This window comes from Macrosteles quadrilineatus, unplaced genomic scaffold (genome assembly GCF_028750875.1).
Source record: "Macrosteles quadrilineatus isolate MER2022 unplaced genomic scaffold, UCM_ALF_1.0 Scaffold_8__2_contigs__length_117827958, whole genome shotgun sequence".
NCBI lineage: Eukaryota > Metazoa > Arthropoda > Insecta > Hemiptera > Cicadellidae > Macrosteles > Macrosteles quadrilineatus.
The window spans coordinates 70229075-70249497 of record NW_026542601.1 but is presented as its reverse complement, the minus strand read 5'-3'; the positions used below and the strand labels follow the sequence as shown (position 1 = coordinate 70249497).

The window sequence follows — 20423 nt, the reverse complement described above, 5'->3', positions numbered from 1 at the left end:
TATGCTGAGTGCAAACACTTAATGCTTTTAACCATGCGGGTGGCATTCTGGGTTATAGTAGTATGTTTTCTGTGAAAAAACTCACTTGTTTTAGCTATATTATCTGTGATGTAAGGGATTAATTATAACGCCTTCGCAAAGGAAACGCAACTACAACGCGCTCCGGTATTGAGGGTATTGCATTGACTTTCTGCAGGCGTTTTTATTTTTATTTTTTGTTAATATCGTCCCGAAGAAATCTCGATTAAAATCAAATCTTGTCTCGTAGGTCGAGATTTAAAATTTCCCGAAATTTCGAGACTTGTCTATCCCTAGTAAAATTGCTCAATTCCAAATTTACAAAGTTATAAGTTAAATGTACTTCATATTTCATTTTTATACATATAAAGTTTATTATTGTAATTTTATCCAAATGTACTTAACAGAATCTTTTTTTATTTTAAACTATTCATATGTTAGATTTTTATATTATCATTGTAAACATAAGCATAGCCTTTTTTCAGTTTTTTGATGTGCCTGATGATGGCAGCATAGCTGGCAAAAGGCCTCACGAAATTAAAAATTGATTTAATATTGGTGATATTTTTATTTTAAATTGTAAGTTGTTCAAGACCTTTTGATCGATGTTTCCCATTAAATAAATAAATAGATAAAAATGCCTTTATTTATTTATTTATTAGTATTATTATTCAAGACGAACTTTCAAGGTTTTACATGGTTTTAGTGAAAAAAATACATTTTTATAAAATATTTAATACAGACTAAAAAAACCATTGAAAAAATCATAATGTTTGGCTAATATTTGTGAAGTGAGATTTATTAGCTAATATAAAGATTTTTGAAAATCTTAATACGGCTGTAGCCGGAAGTAAGAGTGAGAGTACAATAATGGTACAACTATCCGGATTGCGTGTTTTTATTAAGAATATCTTAAAATCTTTTATACTTACTACCAAAACAAAAACTCTGTATATATTTGTAGTTCGATATACAGTAATATAGTACGATGTACATGTGTATTTCGACAAATGTGTAGTTCAATGAATGTGAAGTTCGATAAATGTTTAGTTCGATAAATGTTTAGTTCAATGAATGTGAAGTTCGATAAATGTTTAGTTTGATAAATGTGTAGTTCGATAAATGTTTAGTTCAATGAATGTGAAGTTCGATAAATGTTTAGTTCAATAAATGTTTAGTTCAATAAATGTGTAGTTCGATAAATGTTTAGTTCAATGAATGTGAAGTTCGATAAATGTTTAGTTTGATAAATGTGTAGTTCGATAAATGTTTAGTTCAATGAATGTGAAGTTCGATAAATGTTTAGTTTGATAAATGTGTAGTTCGATAAATGTTTAGTTCAATGAATGTGAAGTTCGATAAATGTTTAGTTCAATAAATGTGTAGCTCGATAAATGTTTAGTTCAATAACTGTGTAGTTCGATAAATGTTTAGCTCAATAAATGTGAAGTTCGATAAATGTTTAGTTTGATAAATGTGTAGTTCGATAAATGTTTAGTTCACTAAATGTGAAGTTCGATAAATGTTAAGTTTGATAAATGTGTGGTTCGATAAATGTTTAGTTTGATAAATGCGCGGTTCGATAAATATGTAGTTCGATAAATGTTTAGTTCATTAAATGTGAAGATCGATAAATGTTTAGTTTAATAAATGTGTACTGCAGTTCGATAAATGTTTAGTTCGATAAATATGTACTGCAGTTCGATAAATGTTTAGTTCGATAAATGTGTAGTTCGATAATGTGTAGTTCGATAATTGTGTAGTTCGATAAATGTGTAGTTCGATAAATGTTAAGTTTACTAAATGTCTAAATTCTATAGATGTGTAGTTCGATAAATGTGTAGTTTGATAAATGTGTAGTTAGATAAATGTGTAGTTTGATAAATGCGCGGTTCGATAAATATGTATGTGTATTTTGATGTATATGAGTGGTTCGATATATATTTACAATGAGACCGACATCACGTGCGAGGTTAGGGCAGGTCAGGGTAGAGCAGATCAATACACTCTCACCCCCCCCCCCCCAAACCCCTGAGTAGCAAAACCAAAACATCAAGTTCAACAACTTGTCCGGATCTTGGACCTTGGCTTATATCTCCACAACCCACAGATATACTACTGTTTTCTATTTCGATGTCGTCCCCACCATCTCTAAACAGAAGTACAATACAGTACTGTATAGCATAAAATCCATTGCAGCTGGACTAGCGGTTGCTTGATGTTTTTAGCTACATATTGTGACTCCTATTCAAACTTGGGGTTGTTTAAAATATAAAAATTTACAATGTTTGTAATTGATTGTTCCTCAAGTACTAGAATCTTTATCTGAGTGCTTCAAAGGCAATAAGTAGGCTAAGTAAATATGTGTTTAAGGCATCTAATAAATACTTAACCTTTTTTTTAAAAAAGGGAAATAATTTAAACAAATTCAGATAAAACTTAATCAAATAAAAAATTATAAAAAATTCAGATAAAACTTTATCAAACCCAATATATGATTTCTGTAATGCAAATAAATAATTTGAAACCAAATAATTAAATAGATATACAGCATCTAATCAGAATTGGTGTGGTATACAAGATCTGATGGGCTTTACAAACTAACAAACAAACACTTTATTTCGCTTATTTCGAAAGGTCTTTTTGTGTTTTTTTTTATGAAAAACAATTTATTAATTTATTTTTATATAAAACTACATAATGTTTAATTTTAATTTAATATTTGCAACAACCACAAATGTACAAAAATCTTTTAAAACTTATAACGGTGTAGTAAACCGTGGGAGAGTTCGGTTGACTCGTAGAAGAATCGCTAGGAATAAAGTGGCTCTTGACTTCGGTGTTTGTGACTATTTCATTGCAGGTGTGGCTGGGACTTGTGCGGCTGTAGTTATGGCATTTTCTTGATCTTCTGTCTCTTCTTTTTCTCCCTTTTCTGGTCCACGGTTATTAACGGGTATCAGATGTTGATGTATGATGTAAAATAGCAGGGTTTATAGGAGGAGTCAGCATTGACGGGATGTTTGAGTTCCCACGTTCGTATTGTCCCAACTCAGCCTGGAATAAAACTTTGCTTATCTCAAATTTAGCATATGCAGCAGAGACATTGCTTAACTTGCGCAAGGTCATTGCAACTGTCTCTCCATAAGAGTCAAATTCATCTCGGTTAGCGTTATTTGCTTCTACTCTCTTCATGACCGCATACGCCACCTCGGACATCTTATCTTTCTTCCTCTTTGAGCCCCTAGCTCTACCAGAAACTGCAGTTGACTTTAAAAGGGAATCTGTCATAGGTCCACCTTCTGATGTAGAATTGACAGAAACAGATGGGGATGGTAAACGCTCTGGTGTTTCGGTTTGAGGATAAACTAATTCACCATTTTCTGTTCCCGGAAGTACTTTGTCAACCTAAAAACAAAACCTCTGTTAGTGTGATAAATTAATGTGTTAGTTGTCTCACAAATTCATTACATATATTTATAAATACCATTACTACTTTCTTTGACTGAGACATTCCATCCCCATGTTAAGTTAAATTTGTAGGTAGCCAGTTTTTAACCAAAATCATCGTAGTTGATGTGAGCCACTGACAGATTGTGCTTATCTAAATTACTGATTTCTGACGAATACACAATATTTATTAACAATTCAAACTAATGGAATGACTTCTTGTGAGCTATAGCAACTATTATGACCCATCAACTTGGACAGCAACAAAAAATAATTTATAAATAAAAAACTTTTTTAAAACAACACGTTTTTAAACACACTAAAAAGTATAAAATAATTAATAAATTAATAATAATAATTAATAAATAATTAATAATTAATAAATATGTGGAGAGTATAAATACTTGTAGATTTAAAACGAAAAACGTAGGGTGCATGCAATAGATAATTTACAATTACCTTAACCTATTGATTACCGACCCATCCAGACCACGCCATATTACCATCAATGAACCTTAGATTCGTAATTTTAACCTTCGTTATACGGCCACTTATGAATCTCTCTGATAAAAACTTATTGCATTTTTGGATTCAGCGTGAATAATACGAGAACTAGACATCTAAAAATTACACGATATCGCATTGTACATATATCAAAAATTTGCCATTATCTTTTCTGCTCTAGTGAAAAAATGCTAGTGAGGAAAATTGTCTTTTCTGCTCTAGTAAGGAAAATGTTCTTTACTGCACTAGCAAGGAATTTCTGCACTAGTGAGGAAAAGTGTTTTTTCTGTACTAGTGAGGAAAAGTGTCTTTTCTGCACTAGTGAGTAAAAGTGTCTTTTCTGCACTAGTGAGGTAAAGTCTCTTTTCTGCACTAGTGAGGAAAAGTATATTTTCTGCACAAGTGAGGTAAAGTCTCATTTCTGCACTAGTGAGGTAAAGTGTCTTTTCTGCACTAGTGAGGAAAAGTATATTTTCTGCACTAGTGAGGTAAAGTTTGTTTTCTGAACTAGTGAGGAAAAGTGTCTTTTCTGCACTAGTGAGGTAAAGTCTCTTTTCTCCATTAGTGAGGAAAAGTATATTTTCTGCACAAGTGAGGTAAAATGTCTTTTCTGCACAAGTGAGGAAAGTGTCTTTCCTGCACAAGTGAGGAAAAAGTATTTTCTGCACTAGTGAGGAAATGGTCTTTTCTGCACTAGTGAGAAAAATTGCTTTTTCTGCACTAGTGAGGAAAAGTGTCTTTTCTGCACTAGTGAGGTAAAGTCTCTTTTCTGCACTAGTGAGGTAAAGTCTCTTTTCTGTACTAATGAGGAAAAGTATATTTTCTGCACTAGTGAGGTAAAGTGTGTTTTCTGCACTAGTGAGGTAATGTCTCTTTTCTGCACTAGTGAGGAAAATTGCTTTTTCTGCACTAGTGAGGAAAAGTGTCTTTTCTGCACTAGTGAGGAAAAGTATATTTTCTGCACTAGTGAGGTAAACGTTGTTTTCTGCACTAGTGAGGTAAAGTCTCTTTTCTGCACTAGTGAGGTAAAGTGTATTTTCTGCACTAGCGAGGAAAAGTGTCTTTTCTGCACTGGTGAGGAAAAGTGTCTTTCCCGCACTAGTGAGGTAAATCCTCTTTTCTGCACTAGTGAGGAAAAGTGTCTTTCCCGCACTAGTGAGGTAAAGTCTCTTTTCTGCACTAGTGAGGAAGTTTGTTTTCTGCACTAGTGAGGAAAAGTCTCTTTTCTGCACTAGTGAGGAAAAGTGTCTTTTCTGTTCTAGTGAGGAAAAGTGTCTTTTCTGCACTTGTGAGGTAAAGTTTGTTTTCTGCACTAGTGAGGTAAAGTCTCTTTTCTGCAATAGTGAGCTAAAGTCTCTTTTCTGCACTAGTGAGGTAAAGTGTATTTTCTGCACTAGTGAGGTAAAGTGTGTTTTCTGCACTAGCGAGGAAAAGTGTCTTTTCTGCACTGGTGAGGAAAAGTGTCTTTTCTGTTCTAGTGAGGAAAAGTATATTTTCTGCACTAGTGAGGTAAAGTGTATTTTCTGCACTAGCGAGGAAAAGTGTCTTTTCTGCACTGGTGAGGAAAAGTGTCTTTCCCGTACCAGTGAGGTAAATCCTCTTTTCTGCACTAGTGAGGAAAAGTGTCTTTCCCGCACTAGTGAGGTAAAGTCTCTTTTCTGCACTAGTGAGGAAAAGTGTCTTTCCCGCACTAGTGAGGTAAATCCTCTTTTCTGCACTAGTGAGGTAAAGTCTCTTTTCTGCACTAGTGAGGAAAAGTGTCTTTTCTGTTCTAGTGAGGAAAAGTGTCTTTTCTGTTCTAGTGAGGAAAAGTCTCTTTTCTGCACTAGTGAGGAAAAGTGTTTTTTCTGTTCTAGTGAGGAAAAGTGTCTTTTCTGTGCTAGTGAGGAAAAGTATATTTTCTGCACTAGTGAGGTAAAGTGTCTTTTCTGCACTAGTGAGGAAAATTATATTTTCTGCACTTGTGAGGTAAAGTTTGTTTTCTGCACTAGTGAGGTAAAGTCTCTTTTCTGCAATAGTGAGCTAAAGTCTCTTTTCTGCACTAGTGAGGTAAAGTGTATTTTCTGCACTAGTGAGGTAAAGTGTGTTTTCTGCACTAGCGAGGAAAAGTGTCTTTTCTGCACTGGTGAGGAAAAGTGTCTTTTCTGTTCTAGTGAGGAAAAGTATATTTTCTGCACTAGTGAGGTAAAGTGTCTTTTCTGCACTAGTGAAAACTTTGTTTTCTGCACTAGTGAGGAAAAGTGTCTTTTCTGCACTAGTGAGGAAAAGTGTCTTTTCTGCACTAGTGAGGTATTCTTAGTTTTCTGCACTAGTGAGGTAAAGTGTATTTTCTGCACTAGTGAGGTAAAGTGTGTTTTCTGCACTAGCGAGGAAAAGTAACTTTTCTGCACTAGTGAGGAAAAGTGTCTTTTCTGCACTAGTGAGGAAAAGTGTCTTTTCTGCACTAGTCAGGAAAAGTATATTTTCTGCACTAGTGAGGTAAACTTTGTTTTCTGCACTAGTGAGGTAAACTGTTTTCTGCACTAGTGAGGTAAAGTCTCTTTTCTGCAATAGTGAGGAAAAGTATATTTTCTGCACTAGTGAGGTAAAGTTTGTTTTCTGAACTAGTGAGGAAAAGTGTCTTTTCTGCACTAGTGAGGTAAAGTCTCTTTTCTCCATTAGTGAGGAAAAGTATATTTTCTGCACAAGTGAGGTAAAATGTCTTTTCTGCACAAGTGAGGAAAGTGTCTTTCCTGCACAAGTGAGGAAAAAGTATTTTCTGCACTAGTGAGGAAATGGTCTTTTCTGCACTAGTGAGAAAAATTGCTTTTTCTGCACTAGTGAGGAAAAGTGTCTTTTCTGCACTAGTGAGGTAAAGTCTCTTTTCTGCACTAGTGAGGTAAAGTCTCTTTTCTGTACTAATGAGGAAAAGTATATTTTCTGCACTAGTGAGGTAAAGTGTGTTTTCTGCACTAGTGAGGTAATGTCTCTTTTCTGCACTAGTGAGGAAAATTGCTTTTTCTGCACTAGTGAGGAAAAGTGTCTTTTCTGCACTAGTGAGGAAAAGTATATTTTCTGCACTAGTGAGGTAAACGTTGTTTTCTGCACTAGTGAGGTAAAGTCTCTTTTCTGCACTAGTGAGGTAAAGTGTATTTTCTGCACTAGCGAGGAAAAGTGTCTTTTCTGCACTGGTGAGGAAAAGTGTCTTTCCCGCACTAGTGAGGTAAATCCTCTTTTCTGCACTAGTGAGGAAAAGTGTCTTTCCCGCACTAGTGAGGTAAAGTCTCTTTTCTGCACTAGTGAGGAAGTTTGTTTTCTGCACTAGTGAGGAAAAGTCTCTTTTCTGCACTAGTGAGGAAAAGTGTCTTTTCTGTTCTAGTGAGGAAAAGTGTCTTTTCTGCACTTGTGAGGTAAAGTTTGTTTTCTGCACTAGTGAGGTAAAGTCTCTTTTCTGCAATAGTGAGCTAAAGTCTCTTTTCTGCACTAGTGAGGTAAAGTGTATTTTCTGCACTAGTGAGGTAAAGTGTGTTTTCTGCACTAGCGAGGAAAAGTGTCTTTTCTGCACTGGTGAGGAAAAGTGTCTTTTCTGTTCTAGTGAGGAAAAGTATATTTTCTGCACTAGTGAGGTAAAGTGTATTTTCTGCACTAGCGAGGAAAAGTGTCTTTTCTGCACTGGTGAGGAAAAGTGTCTTTCCCGTACCAGTGAGGTAAATCCTCTTTTCTGCACTAGTGAGGAAAAGTGTCTTTCCCGCACTAGTGAGGTAAAGTCTCTTTTCTGCACTAGTGAGGAAAAGTGTCTTTCCCGCACTAGTGAGGTAAATCCTCTTTTCTGCACTAGTGAGGTAAAGTCTCTTTTCTGCACTAGTGAGGAAAAGTGTCTTTTCTGTTCTAGTGAGGAAAAGTGTCTTTTCTGTTCTAGTGAGGAAAAGTGTCTTTTCTGTTCTAGTGAGGAAAAGTCTCTTTTCTGCACTAGTGAGGAAAAGTGTTTTTTCTGTTCTAGTGAGGAAAAGTGTCTTTTCTGTGCTAGTGAGGAAAAGTATATTTTCTGCACTAGTGAGGTAAAGTGTCTTTTCTGCACTAGTGAGGAAAATTATATTTTCTGCACTTGTGAGGTAAAGTTTGTTTTCTGCACTAGTGAGGTAAAGTCTCTTTTCTGCAATAGTGAGCTAAAGTCTCTTTTCTGCACTAGTGAGGTAAAGTGTATTTTCTGCACTAGTGAGGTAAAGTGTGTTTTCTGCACTAGCGAGGAAAAGTGTCTTTTCTGCACTGGTGAGGAAAAGTGTCTTTTCTGTTCTAGTGAGGAAAAGTATATTTTCTGCACTAGTGAGGTAAAGTGTCTTTTCTGCACTAGTGAAAACTTTGTTTTCTGCACTAGTGAGGAAAAGTGTCTTTTCTGCACTAGTGAGGAAAAGTGTCTTTTCTGCACTAGTGAGGTATTCTTAGTTTTCTGCACTAGTGAGGTAAAGTGTATTTTCTGCACTAGTGAGGTAAAGTGTGTTTTCTGCACTAGCGAGGAAAAGTAACTTTTCTGCACTAGTGAGGAAAAGTGTCTTTTCTGCACTAGTGAGGAAAAGTGTCTTTTCTGCACTAGTCAGGAAAAGTATATTTTCTGCACTAGTGAGGTAAACTTTGTTTTCTGCACTAGTGAGGTAAACTGTTTTCTGCACTAGTGAGGTAAAGTCTCTTTTCTGCACTAGTGAGGAAAAGTATATTTTCTTCACTAGTGAGGTAAAGTGTCTTTTCTGCACTAGTGAGGAGAAGTGTCTTTTCTGCACTTGTGAGGAAAAGTGTCTTTTCTGCACTAGTGAGGAAAAGTGTCTTTTCTGCACTGGTGAGGAAAAGTGTCTTTCCCGCACTAGTGAGGTAAAGTCTCTTTTCTGCACTAGTGAGGAAAAGTTTCTTTTCTGCAACTAGTGAGGAAAAGTATATTTTCTGCACTAGCGAGGTAAAGTCTCTTTTCTGCACTAGTGAGGAAAAGTGTCTTTTCTGCACTAGTGAGGAAAATTGTCTTTTCTGCATTAGTGAGGTAAAGTCTCTTTTCCGCACTAGTGAGGAAAAGTATATTTTCTGCACTAGTGAGGTAAAGTGTATTTTCTGCACTAGTGAGGTAAAGTGTGTTTTCTGCACTAGCGAGGAAAAGTGTCTTTTCTGCACTGGTGAGGAAAAGTGTCTTTCCCGCACTAGTGAGGTAAATCCTCTTTTCTGCACTAGTGAGGAAAAGTGTCTTTCCCACACTAGTGAGGTAAATCCTCTTTTCTGCACTAGTGAGGTAAAGTCTCTTTTCTGCACTAGTGAGGAAAAGTGTCTTTTCTGCACTGGTGAGGAAAAGTGTCTTTTCTGCACTAGTGAGGAAAAGTGTCTTTCCCGCACTAGTGAGGAAAAGTGTCTGCAGAAAATACATTTTTCCTCACAAGTGCAGAAAAGACACTTTTCCTCACTAGAGCAGAAAAGACCATTTCCCTCACTAGTGCAGAAAAGACACTTTTCCTTACTAGTGCAGAAACAATTTTGAACTCAGAAAGTTCAAACGAAAAAAAGAGGTAGAAGAAGTGCAGGATAAAGTGATAAACTTTAAAATGGAAAAGTTGTAAATAAAGTTAAATTTAGAAAACGAGGAAAACAAATTAAGTTACCAAAAAGACTGAACTTTTAATATGATAATATGTTTTGAGTCTTTAAATTAATGGACTCATAAGACTCAAAAGGTAGGAGAATGTTGCAAATGGACTGTGTATAGATGATTTTTATATTAATTAATTCATCAGATGTTTTTGTTTAACATTTTGCAATTAGTGTTTTCCTTTTGATTGATTGTTAAGAGTTGGTCTTGAATAGTTATGTCTGATTAAAATTGGTAGATATTTTGTACTATGTTTTCTTGAGTTTATTAAAGTATATCCCAGTAGAACCATTTTACCAGTAGGCATTACTTATTCCTTTTAGAAGAATCAGTATCGCGTTTTAACAAGCCCTATTCTTAAACTCAACAAGGGAATACACTGTTTTAAATACGGTAACAAGAGACATGCAAATCACGGGGATTGCCCTGCTATGGGTGCTGTTTGTTTATAATTGTATTGGTAATAATCATTTTTCTCGTGCATATTTGAAGGCAGGAAATGTGGTTGTTGCTAGACCAAAACAGTTAAATCAAATCGAAAATTCTTTGGATGAGGATAACGCTCCGTATTCAGACATTGACCAAATACGAACTTTGGAAAAGGGTTCCAAAGTAATGATCAATGTTTAAATGAACAAACGTAAGGTAAAAATGCTTTACGATCCAGGGGCAGCTTACAGCATCATTGGAGAAAAACTGTGGAAATCGATTGGATCACCAACACTGTACCCCTGTGAAAATCTTACTGCCTACACGGGGGTACAAATTGAAACACTAGGCGAAACATCGGTTGGTGTTCTTGCATTTCGTAGTTCAAAAAAATTAAAGCTTATAGTAGTCAAGAAAAATTATGTTCCTCTATCTGGGTTGGACTGGGTACTTAAGTTCAATCTTCCTTTACCACCAGGTGCTGAAGTATGTACAGTTACTCGGCAACCGAACAATACCACTCGTGTGAATAGTATGGATTTGGTAAGACAAATTGTTACTGACGTTCCAGAAGTGTTTTATCCTTCTCAAGGCACAATCAAAAACAGTAACGTAGTATTCCACTTGACCCAAGACGCAGTTCCAGTTCTTTCAAAACCACGTCCTGTACCCTTTTCCTTACGCAAAGCTGTGGAAGACGAACTGCAACGGTTAGTTGAAAACCAAGTGAAAACCAAGTCTTGACGCCAGTGAATACAAGTGAGGAGCCTGTTACATGGTCTTCACCTATAGTGATTGTTGTAAAACCTTCTGGAGCAATACGCATATGTGCTGACTTTAAAAACACGATCAACAAGTATATGATTTCAGACGACTACCCTATGCCCAGATTAGAAGAAATTACAGCGAAACTTACTGGAGGACAAGAGTTCACAGTCATCGATCTCAAGGATGCTTACTTACAGATGGAAGTTGACACTTGCGTACAAAAATATTTAACTATTTCCACACACAAAGATTATCAGATATTCCCGTCTTCCTTTTGGGATTAAAATCGCTTCAGGGGCATTTCAGTGTAAAATGGATCAAGTACTGGCGGACTTGGAGGGAGTTGCATGTCTTCTCGATGATGTGATAATCACAGCTCCCACACGAGAGGAACACATACGTCGTGTTAGAGAGGTGCTAAAACGTTTTACAGATATGGGTATCCGCGCACAAATGTCAAAAACATCGATGTTTGACATAGGTACTGTACATCGTGTTATATACTTCGATGGTGTACTGTACTTCACTTCATACTGGTCGATACTTTTTTATTTTATCTAGGTCTAAGTTCATCCGCATCGCTCTACCCTCACAAAGTTCAGCAATAAACTTAACGTTGTATTTGTTTACAACTTTTTGCGTTTACTCACCTCAATCGTTGCTAGCCCAGGCTTCCGAGCTTTTCTTGGGGTGTATGTATCCTTCAAAAACATAAGACGGTCAAACGCGAACCACTTCACTTTTCTATCAGCACCGGATCCAATCTTTCGCTTTATATATTCCCGTTGGAACTGCCCTATGACATCCCCCCCTAATCTTGAGTTTTACTCAGTTTTGGGCAATTTCAGAACAGAAGCAATTTCAGACCATGCGCAGTTCATTAGATCTTTGTCCTTGAACTCAGGGTGAGTTGGGTCCCACAACACTGGACGATCACGGTAAAGTTCTATCAACTGTATAACTTGATCCTGGCTCCACTCCATACTCGCCGCGTTGTCCTCTTCCATCACAACTACTGTATTCACTTCACTCTTCAATCAACAAAACGCACATTAATATACTCTATAATATACACAAACGACGAGAAACTCTTTCAACCTAATTTCAAACTCACGTAGCTTCTACTTCGGCTACTGACTCTGACTGACGACTGACTAGTGACTATAGTTCGGCCGCTTAGAAAACGACCTCCTCCAGCATTGGTTTAGCATTAGCGCGCAGGTCGTTTTCTAAGCGGCCGAGCTATAGTGGTATTTGGCGCGCGAGACACGACCAAGTCCAAGTGTATATGATTGCGGCGACTAGCGCCACGTCTGGGGGAAGTGCCTGCTCGCTGGGAGCATATACTTCCGGTCTGCTGTGGGTCCAAGCCCTGGTAGCTCAGCTACCTGTAGACGTCAACGTCGTTCTGGGAGTTAGTCGTCGATCCGGGGGCGAAGCTGGGGAACATCCTCAGCGACCAGGTCCCTGATGTGTTCCCACGGAGAGTCATCCGCCATCTCTTCAAGTCTCGCTCGAAGGCCGTCGACGAAGTCTCGGAGAGTTGTTACTGCTGTGGAGTCCCTGATGACGGAGTTCCTCACGTACCAGGGTGAATCTGTCGCCTGCCGAAGAGCCTTGCTCTGGACGACGAGCAGCCTCCGTCTAGCGGTTCTGCAGGTGAAGTGGTACCATGCAGGGGCTGCGTACGTGAGGACAGGCCGAAGCAGGGCCGTGTAGAGTCGGACTCTTGCAGCCGTCGACAACTTCCGTGACCTGAGCAGCGGGCGGATGGCGCCAAGACCTTTCCTGGCGAGGTCGCAGACCCTCTCGACGTGGGGAGTCAGGGTGAGTCGCTGATCCAGCAGGACGCCGAGGTACTTCACCCGGCGCTTCCATGGGATGTCGGCCCCGTCTAGGTGGAGGTGTTGACCATCGTCCTGCCTCCTCGACCTCGTGAAGGAGATGGCCTCACTCTTGTCAGCGTTGACTTTGACTCGCCACTTCGTCAGCCACGGCAGCAACAGGTCCAGCTGTCGCTGGACATACACCCTGGACATCCTCAGGTTGGCGGAGGTGGCAGTGAAGAGCGCATCATCTGCATAGAGCGAGAGTTGCACTCTCGGCGCCAGGGGCATGTCGTTGGTGTACCACAGGTAGAGTATCGGCCCGAGAACCGACCCCTGTGGCACACCCGAAGAGACTGGCCGTGGTGTGGAAGTCGCCCGTCCAACGGAGACCTTGAAGTGGCGAGCGGTCAGGTAGCTCTTGACGAGCCTGTAGATCGAGCCGGGTAGAGGGGAGGACGCCAGCTTGTAGAGAAGCCCCTCGTGCCAGACCCGGTCGAAGGCTTTGCTTACGTCGATCAGGACTGAGGTCGAGTGGTGCTTCCGCTCCATCGCTCCAGCGATGGTGTTGAGGACCCGCCGCAGCTGGAGGGTGGTGGAGTGGCCCCGCCTGAAGCCGTACTGCTCGGTCCTGATCGAAGTGAAGAACTCCTCGGGGAATCTCGCCAGGACGATTCGCTCCAGCATCTTGGAGAGCACAGGCAGGAGGGAGATCGGCCTGTGGTTCTCGGGGAAGATGTGGTCCTTGCCGGGCTTGGGGATGAGGATGACGTTCGCCAACTTCCAGGTGTCAGGGAAGTGGGCCAGCCTCACGCAGGAGTTGAAGAGACAGGTGATCACAACAATCACCCAAGCCGGCAGGTTCTTCAGTGCTGGAGTCCCGAGGGAGTCCGGTCCAGGGGCCTTCTTCGGACGGAGTCGAGCGATGTGGCCCTTCACCTCGCTGACGGTCACGTGGGGGATGTCCTCGTCGTCGGAGTCCGGCTCGTAGGTCTCTACGAAGTCGTCAACAACCTCGCAGAAGTCCTCGTCGTAGACGTCCGGGTGTGGGGAAAACTGGTCTTCCAGCGAGTCTGCGAAGGTCTCTGCGCGGTCTTCGGGCGAGTAGACGAGCCCGCGTCCCCCATGCAGCGGCCTGTTGTGGGTCTTCGTGCCGCGCAGAGCCTTGGCGATCTTCCAGATCCCGTCGTTGGTGTCAGCCTGTCCCTCGACGAAGTCCTCCCACTCCTGGGACCGATGCTCAGCCAGCAGTCGGGAGCACCTCCTGGCCTGCCGGTTGAAGTCCGCCTTCGCTCGAGGGCAGCGGGACTGTTGGTACGCCCTCCTCAGGCGACGTCGCAGGGCGATCTCCTCCCGTAGCCCCTGGGGAAGTGGCGGGGGGGCCCTCGGGTCAACGTCAGAGCTGGCGGCAACCACAGTGTCCTGCAGCAGCGTTGACAGGTCCAGGACCTGCTGGTCGAGCTCCTCTGCCGTCTCAGGTGGCGGGGGAGGCGGTCGAGGGGCGTTGGCCAGGAGGTTGGCGAACTTCGCCCAGTTCACCCTCTTCCTGCGGACCGGAGGGCGGTCGGGGACTCCTCCCTGCGGCAGATCGAAGATCACCGGGACGTGGTCAGAAGAGAGGTCGGAGACGACGAAGACTTCAATCGGGCCATCGAACGAGCCAGCCAGTCCGATGTCCAGGATGTCGGGCGGGTGTCCAGCACGGGAGTAGTGTGTGGGGTCGGCCGGGGCAACCACGTTGATGTGAGGGTGGGCGGTGAGGTAGCGCCTGAGAGCAGCTCCAGTGAAGTTTCCTCTCCTGCAACCCCAGTCCAGGTGTTTGGCATTGAGGTCGCCTGCCAGAAGCGCCGGGGTGTCGGGGGGCAGCAGCAAGTCCAGGAGTCCGGGATCAAGGCGCCTCCCTGGGGGGTTGTAGGCAGAGGAGATTTCCAGCTCTGCACCGTCGTGCTGGAGGGCGGTGGTCGTCACCTCGATGCCAGGCGGGAGGTTCCTGACGATCGGTCTGTGGGTGACCCGACGATGAACCAGTATCGCCGAGCCACCACTGGCACGTTGTTGCAGAGGCCTGTCTGTCCGGTGAGTGTAGTAGTTTCGGACGTTGAACCTGTCCCCACCGCGCAGATGCGTCTCCTGGATGAGGGCAACGTCAACGTCCATGTCAGTGAGGAGTTGTGTCAGCTCATGGCGTCTGTCGGCAAGCCCGTCGGCGTTCCACGTGAGGATGCGAAGTCTACGCATGATGTTGGGTCAACTGGTCAACAAGTCGCTCGACGACGACCAACATGCTCCTCAGCGTGGAGATGAGTTGAGCCAGCTCAGACTGCTGCGACGGGCTCTTGGACGACTGGGCCGGGGTTGAGGCCGGCTCGATAGGCTGGGCAGGGCGGCTGGGCTGCGGGGCAGGGCTGCTGGGCTGCGGGGCTGGGCTGCTGGGCTGCGGGGCTGGGCTGCTGGGCTGCCGGGCAGGGCCGCTGGGCTGGCGAGGAGGGACTTCCAGGCGAGGGCGGGGAGTTCGCCTCACTCGAGGGTTCGGGGTCCCAGCCGGGGCGGCGGACCGCTCCACAGGAGGGGTGGGTGTTCGGGGTCTCGGGCCGGAAGCTCTGCCGCGGTTGTCCGGGTTCCGAGGAGCTCGACGACGTCTTCTCCGCTGAGTCCGGAAACCCTCGTCATCAACCTCGGGAGCCCCAGGCGCCTCGTCGTCCACTGGGTCAGGTCTCGGAGCAGGCGGGTCGACCCGGCGCGGTTGACGGCCCGACGGTGCCGTGGACGATTTCGCCGCAGCCGCGTACGAAGCCCGTTGCAGAGTCTTGTAGCAAGTGCAGCCCCTGTAGTTGGCAGTGTGGGCCTCACCACAGTTGCAGCACTTCGCCTGGGCTGCTGGCTCCTTGGGGCACTCGGTCGCTGGATGGGTGTCCCCGCAGCGGACACAGCGGACCTGGCGGTGGCACTGGCCCGATCCGTGGCCGAAGCCCTGGCAGCGGTGGCATTGAATGGGTCCGTTGGGCCGCTTGTACTGCCGTACATCCACCTTGCAGTAAAAGGCTCGCCTTATTTCATACACAGTGGACGGCAGGGAGTATCCTTCCGTCCTGCGGATCGTGAGGAGCCAGAGACCAGTCGGCATTCCTCGACGAGTCTTCATCATTTTCACTTCGGATATGTCGAAGTCGTGAAATTCCGCCATAATCTCATCTGGTGCTAGCGTCGGCGGCAGGCCCTTCACCACCACCTTGAGCAGCCGCTCGGTGCGTAGGGCGAAGGTGTGGAACGGTACCCGCTCTTGCTGCAGATACCGCTGGACGGCACGGAAGTGGGGCACAGTGTCCACTCTGATCCGCAGATTTTTCCCCGTGCATGAGGCGTCGAATTGGCCACCAACCAGTTGGCCGATGGCGACGGCGTGGGCAGGCCAGCTCCGCGGCATGTCCAGGAGGATAGGCGGAGGCCGTGGCTCGTTCCGCGACGGGGCCGGATCATCCTCCATGTCGGAGTCAGCGGCGGTCTGGAAGGTGTCTTGGCCGGTTTTGCGGGCCTTCCGCTCGGCAGGAGGAGTCGGGGACGCTCGCCTCTTGTTGGTAGTCTGGTGGCCTTGAGAAACGCCGTTTTCTCCAGACGACGAGCAGGGGTTCGCCTGGCAACTGTTCCCCTCGCCGCCAGTGAAGACGAACGGGCCTCCGCCAGGGGTGGCAGTGGCGCACCGTTGGTCGACACCCGCTCGGGTCACCGCAGCAGCGGTCTTCCCCCAGGCACTGATCTCCGTCCCCGTGAGGGGAAGTCCCGGGGGGGGTGGAGTTGCTGGGCTGGGCGGCGACAGAGTTTGAGGGCCGGGCGGCGGCTAGGCCGGGGTGAGCTCCGCCGGGGGCTTGAGACATCTGGTGGCCTTTACTAAGGCCGTTTTTCTGGTCCGCGGGTGTTTGTGAAGCGAAGCTCCACACAGAAGCTGGGGGTCGGTCCGTATCCGAAGTCGAGTCCGTGGGCGATTGCAGGGTCGTTGTCGGGCCCGACGCGCGAGGTAGGGCTGCAGAGCCAGAAGGCAAAGCAGCGGGCGCATCGGGGTGGCCTTGTAAAAGGCCGTTTTGCGGCTGGTCGCAGCTCACGGGTTGTAAATCCGGAGGGGTCCCAGTAGTCCCGCCTGTATCTTCCTCTTCCATCGTGTTGTCTAGAAGTTCAAACTGTTGCTGCGCTCCGAGATGTTTACTCTACGAAGGTTGGCGATCGAATGTCGAGTCGAAATGTGCGAGACACGACTTTGAGGCTTTTGTCGCAGCGACAGGAGTCCGTGACATGTTGTCGGTGACAACAAGACCCCACTACACTACAGCAAGACCCCACTACATTACGTTGGGTAGAGTAGTGGGATCTTGGTGACAGTCCGTTGATCCTACCGACTCTCGATGAAAACCAAAACTCGTGTCTGTGAGTGACACAGTATTTAAGTAGCTGACAAGTGTCACTGACACAATGTTGATGTTGGCAAACCTGGTCTGCATAAGTTGGTCAGGGATTATTACGCTTCGACTTTTTAATGTTATACGGGAGTTAATTGTCAGCGTCGTGTATTACCAGTCAGTGACGGTGTTAAGTTGAGCGATGGTGAGTTAGTTTCTACCATAGGCGGAGTCAGATGTTCGTAAGTAAATGAATGTGGGACTCACTAAGTTTGTGAACTACTTCAACAATGAAGGAGCCGTGGAATGGCAGGATAGATACGTGCATTAGGACTATTGGAAATTTGTAACCCGAAGGAAATGTAATATTTTACTGTTTAAGGGGATACGCCACTATCTGTAGGCCATATTTTTAATATTTTTTACATTTTTAGATAGGCCATTTAAATGTGAACATTTAGCTAAAATTGTTTGCCAATCTGACAACTCCTTCTAGTATAAAAAAAAATAAAAATTAAACGCCGCAACCAGCAATTAAACATAATTTTGGACTATTTTTTTTGTTGTTCCTGATATTTATACTTTTTATTTTGTATCATAATTATGTATTATGAAGGTATAAAGTAGGGTACATTTATTTAAAACAAAATAAGTACTTTGCTATTTTTATATATTATAATATAAAATAATAGTGTAGTAATGGGAATTTTTCTTCTGCCAACCTCCTGTTACATCTCAATTATCTCAATACCGTGTTTTTTAAGTTATTATTGTACAAAAGTTAGAATAACTCCGTTAGTACTATACTTACAGTATTCAAATTTTCACCAGACCTTCTTTATATAGTAATAAAGGATTGTGTGTATAGTAAGCCCTATAGCATTACATTTACTAAAAATATTTATGTTTACGGAAATTTTTTAAATTTTTTTCAGCTTTTTTAATATTTTGAATAAAAGTGTTACCATAACGATTATACACAGAATTACTCATTATTTCATCCTGAATCAGGAAATAAATAGAATATGTCATTCCGATCAGTAGTTGAAAAGTTATTCTCAATAACGACTTCTTAAAAATTTTGGTGAAAAAAACTAAAAACGCATATAAATTTAGTAAATAAGTTATAAATTCAAAATTTTTGTACCTAAATCTTCTAATTAAGTTGAGTATAAACAAAATATACTAACTAGGTTGACAAAAATAAAAAAATTAAAAAAAAGTTGGAGATAGTGGCGTATCCCCTTAATACAAAAGAAAATGAATGCATGTGTTTATATACAATGTGGCACTACGTAAAAACATTGTAATAATTGATTTTTAGTTATTATTAAATATATAAAAATTATAATGCTAATTTAATTACATGCGTACCTGATCACTTCCCTCTAGGTTTGATACTCCTTCAATTGCCTCCTCCTGGTCCAACAAGAAGATCAGCTCATTGAAATACCACAATTTAGGGATATATACATCTTCAATTCCCATCCCAGATTTTTGAGACGATTTTACTTTTTTCAACTCTTTTCTAAACGCACTTCTTAAATTATTTATTTTTTTAACCACAGTGTCCTTTGTGGCTCTTGGGTCCGCCTTCTTCACAACATCCAATAATTCTTGATAGGCTGCTTCCCTCATTTCCCTGTTGTGGTACTCTTTAATTTTTATTTTCCAGATGCATTCGTGACCTCGGTATTTCTCAATGAATTCTAGTATCAAGTCTCTTGACCAGGTAGACATGATTAATGTGGAGTACTAACGAAATCACTACACAACACTACAACGCCAAAATGCGAAAACTATACCAACAAAACAACAAACAACACAGCTCCGATTATGCTTTCACCAGTAGTTGACTCACAATGAAGAAAGGATGCGATGCGAATGCGATAATGCTTAAAATGTATAGGGGAGGGGGAAGGCGGCCTTGAGGCCTGGCCGGCTGTGTTTCCCATCCGGCCGTCCGGTCAACGATCTGCCTGAAGGAATCGATACACTACACACGTTCAGTTTTTCCTTCAGTCCAGGACTGTACAGTCCGGGACTGAAGGAAAACCGGAACGTGTATGGTAGCCCTTAAAGAGTCGAGCTTTACAGCCCGGCAAGAGTAATCACCATTGTTGTCAGCAATCTCGTCCAACGATATAAAGAATAAACATCTCGTCTCGTCCTCGGCTCGGTGCAGCTACGACGCGCCGCTGCCAACTGGCGATTCGACGCAGAAAATATCCCTCTCGTGACTCTCTAGATCGCCGCTCCCTATCTGGCCGCTGCGAGTGATTTAGATTGCGCCTTCACTTTCTTAACGACAACCCTGCCACATATGTGTTTCGCAGATTGCAGCTCTGAAATTACTGGCGTCCTGTAACTAATAAAATGTTTCGTTATATATTAATTATATATTTTTTTAATATTAATTAATGAACGGACATTAAAAGGTCAGCGTATTTTCGAATAAAGAAAATTTTTGAAAACACGGGGTATGTCTAATCTTACTGTTTATGATTTAATCATCAGCAGGTTTTCAATTTTATATTAATCGCCAACGCATTTATACAATTTTTATCATTTTCACAAAATTGTAACGGGCTCTAGAGTTTTTTCCATGTTATAGTATAGACTTTCTGACGCTGCTTGTTTGGTAATCGAATGTTTTACCTTTCACCGTCTAATAGCACAGACAATGGAATAAAGTATTATATTGTCTGTGCTAGAAATCACTGCAGAGAATAATGTGATGCTACGTACTTCACGTATCATTAGCCGTTACACACAAGAGAAGATTAAATAAATTATGATATTTTATGACATGTTTTGTTACAAACTGTGTTGTTGTTTTTTTTTTATTTTGTTGTTATCATTAGTTTTTTAGAGGTTAACTGTAAGAAAGTTCACCTCAATAAAGAAGGATTTTCATTTCATTTCATTTATTTCAAACACACCTCCACAGGTGTACAGGTGCAACATAACCTCTGTTCCTGATTCCTGAGTACTTTACACATATTGTATTATTGGCTGTAAGGAAATGAACACCTCTTCTAAAGGTGTCAAATCACACTGCTTTAGTACTGTATGCTATTTTACACCCTTCATGTGGATTTTAAAGTAGAGAGCCAAAAAAGTGTTCAATCATCTTCGTATTATTTTGGCTGGAAAAGTAAAACCACCTCCCAATGTTGTGGTATTGCTTGGTATAGCATTGCGTCCAATGCTTCCCTGATTGCGCACGCTCTGCTGTATCGACCGCTATACGTGCATTGAAGTTGGCAAAGTATATAATGCAGGCATATGCATTCTATATACATATCTATCTACATCTATATCCATTCTATATATACATCTATTTACATACACTGAAGCTTTTAGGCAAAGTTTAAAATGGAATTATAATTAATTACACATTTCGACTAGGCATTGTGAGTAATTCTATAGATCGGGCCA

At 42.6% G+C, this 20423-nt stretch overlaps 2 protein-coding genes across 2 annotated transcripts; both read right to left on the bottom strand.

Moving 5' to 3' along the window:
* Window positions 1–2840: 2840 nt before the first annotated feature.
* LOC129001863 (uncharacterized) lies at window positions 2841–11481 on the bottom strand. Its single transcript, XM_054429321.1, has 2 exons — window positions 11419–11481; window positions 2841–3426 (listed from the first exon to the last, which is right to left on the bottom strand). The coding sequence occupies exons 1-2, from the start codon at window positions 11479–11481 to the stop codon at window positions 2968–2970; spliced, it is 522 nt and encodes a 173-aa protein (XP_054285296.1). The 3' UTR covers window positions 2841–2967.
* Window positions 11482–14559: 3078 nt separating this feature from the next.
* Window positions 14560–16745, bottom strand: LOC129000457 (uncharacterized protein Rv2082-like). The gene is made up of 2 exons (XM_054427420.1): window positions 16530–16745; window positions 14560–16429 (listed from the first exon to the last, which is right to left on the bottom strand). Exons 1-2 carry the CDS (start codon window positions 16743–16745, stop codon window positions 14825–14827), a joined length of 1821 nt encoding a protein of 606 aa, XP_054283395.1. The 3' UTR covers window positions 14560–14824.
* Between the last annotated feature and the right edge of the window lie 3678 nt (window positions 16746–20423).

Bases quoted from the DNA above. Each gene is read 5' to 3' on its own strand.
- LOC129000457 (XM_054427420.1), bottom strand. From the start codon at position 16,745: ATGGAAGAGGAAGATACAGGCGGGACTACTGGGACCCCTCCGGATTTA. The intron at 16,430-16,529 runs GTGTGGAGCTTC...ACCCCGGCCTAG, and splicing joins CGGACCGACCCCCAGCTTCT to CCGCCGCCCGGCCCTCAAAC.
- LOC129001863 (XM_054429321.1), bottom strand. From the start codon at position 11,481: ATGTTTTTGAAGGATACATACACCCCAAGAAAAGCTCGGAAGCCTGGG. The intron at 3,427-11,418 runs GTGAGTAAACGC...TTTTGTTTTTAG, and splicing joins CTGGGCTAGCAACGATTGAG to GTTGACAAAGTACTTCCGGG.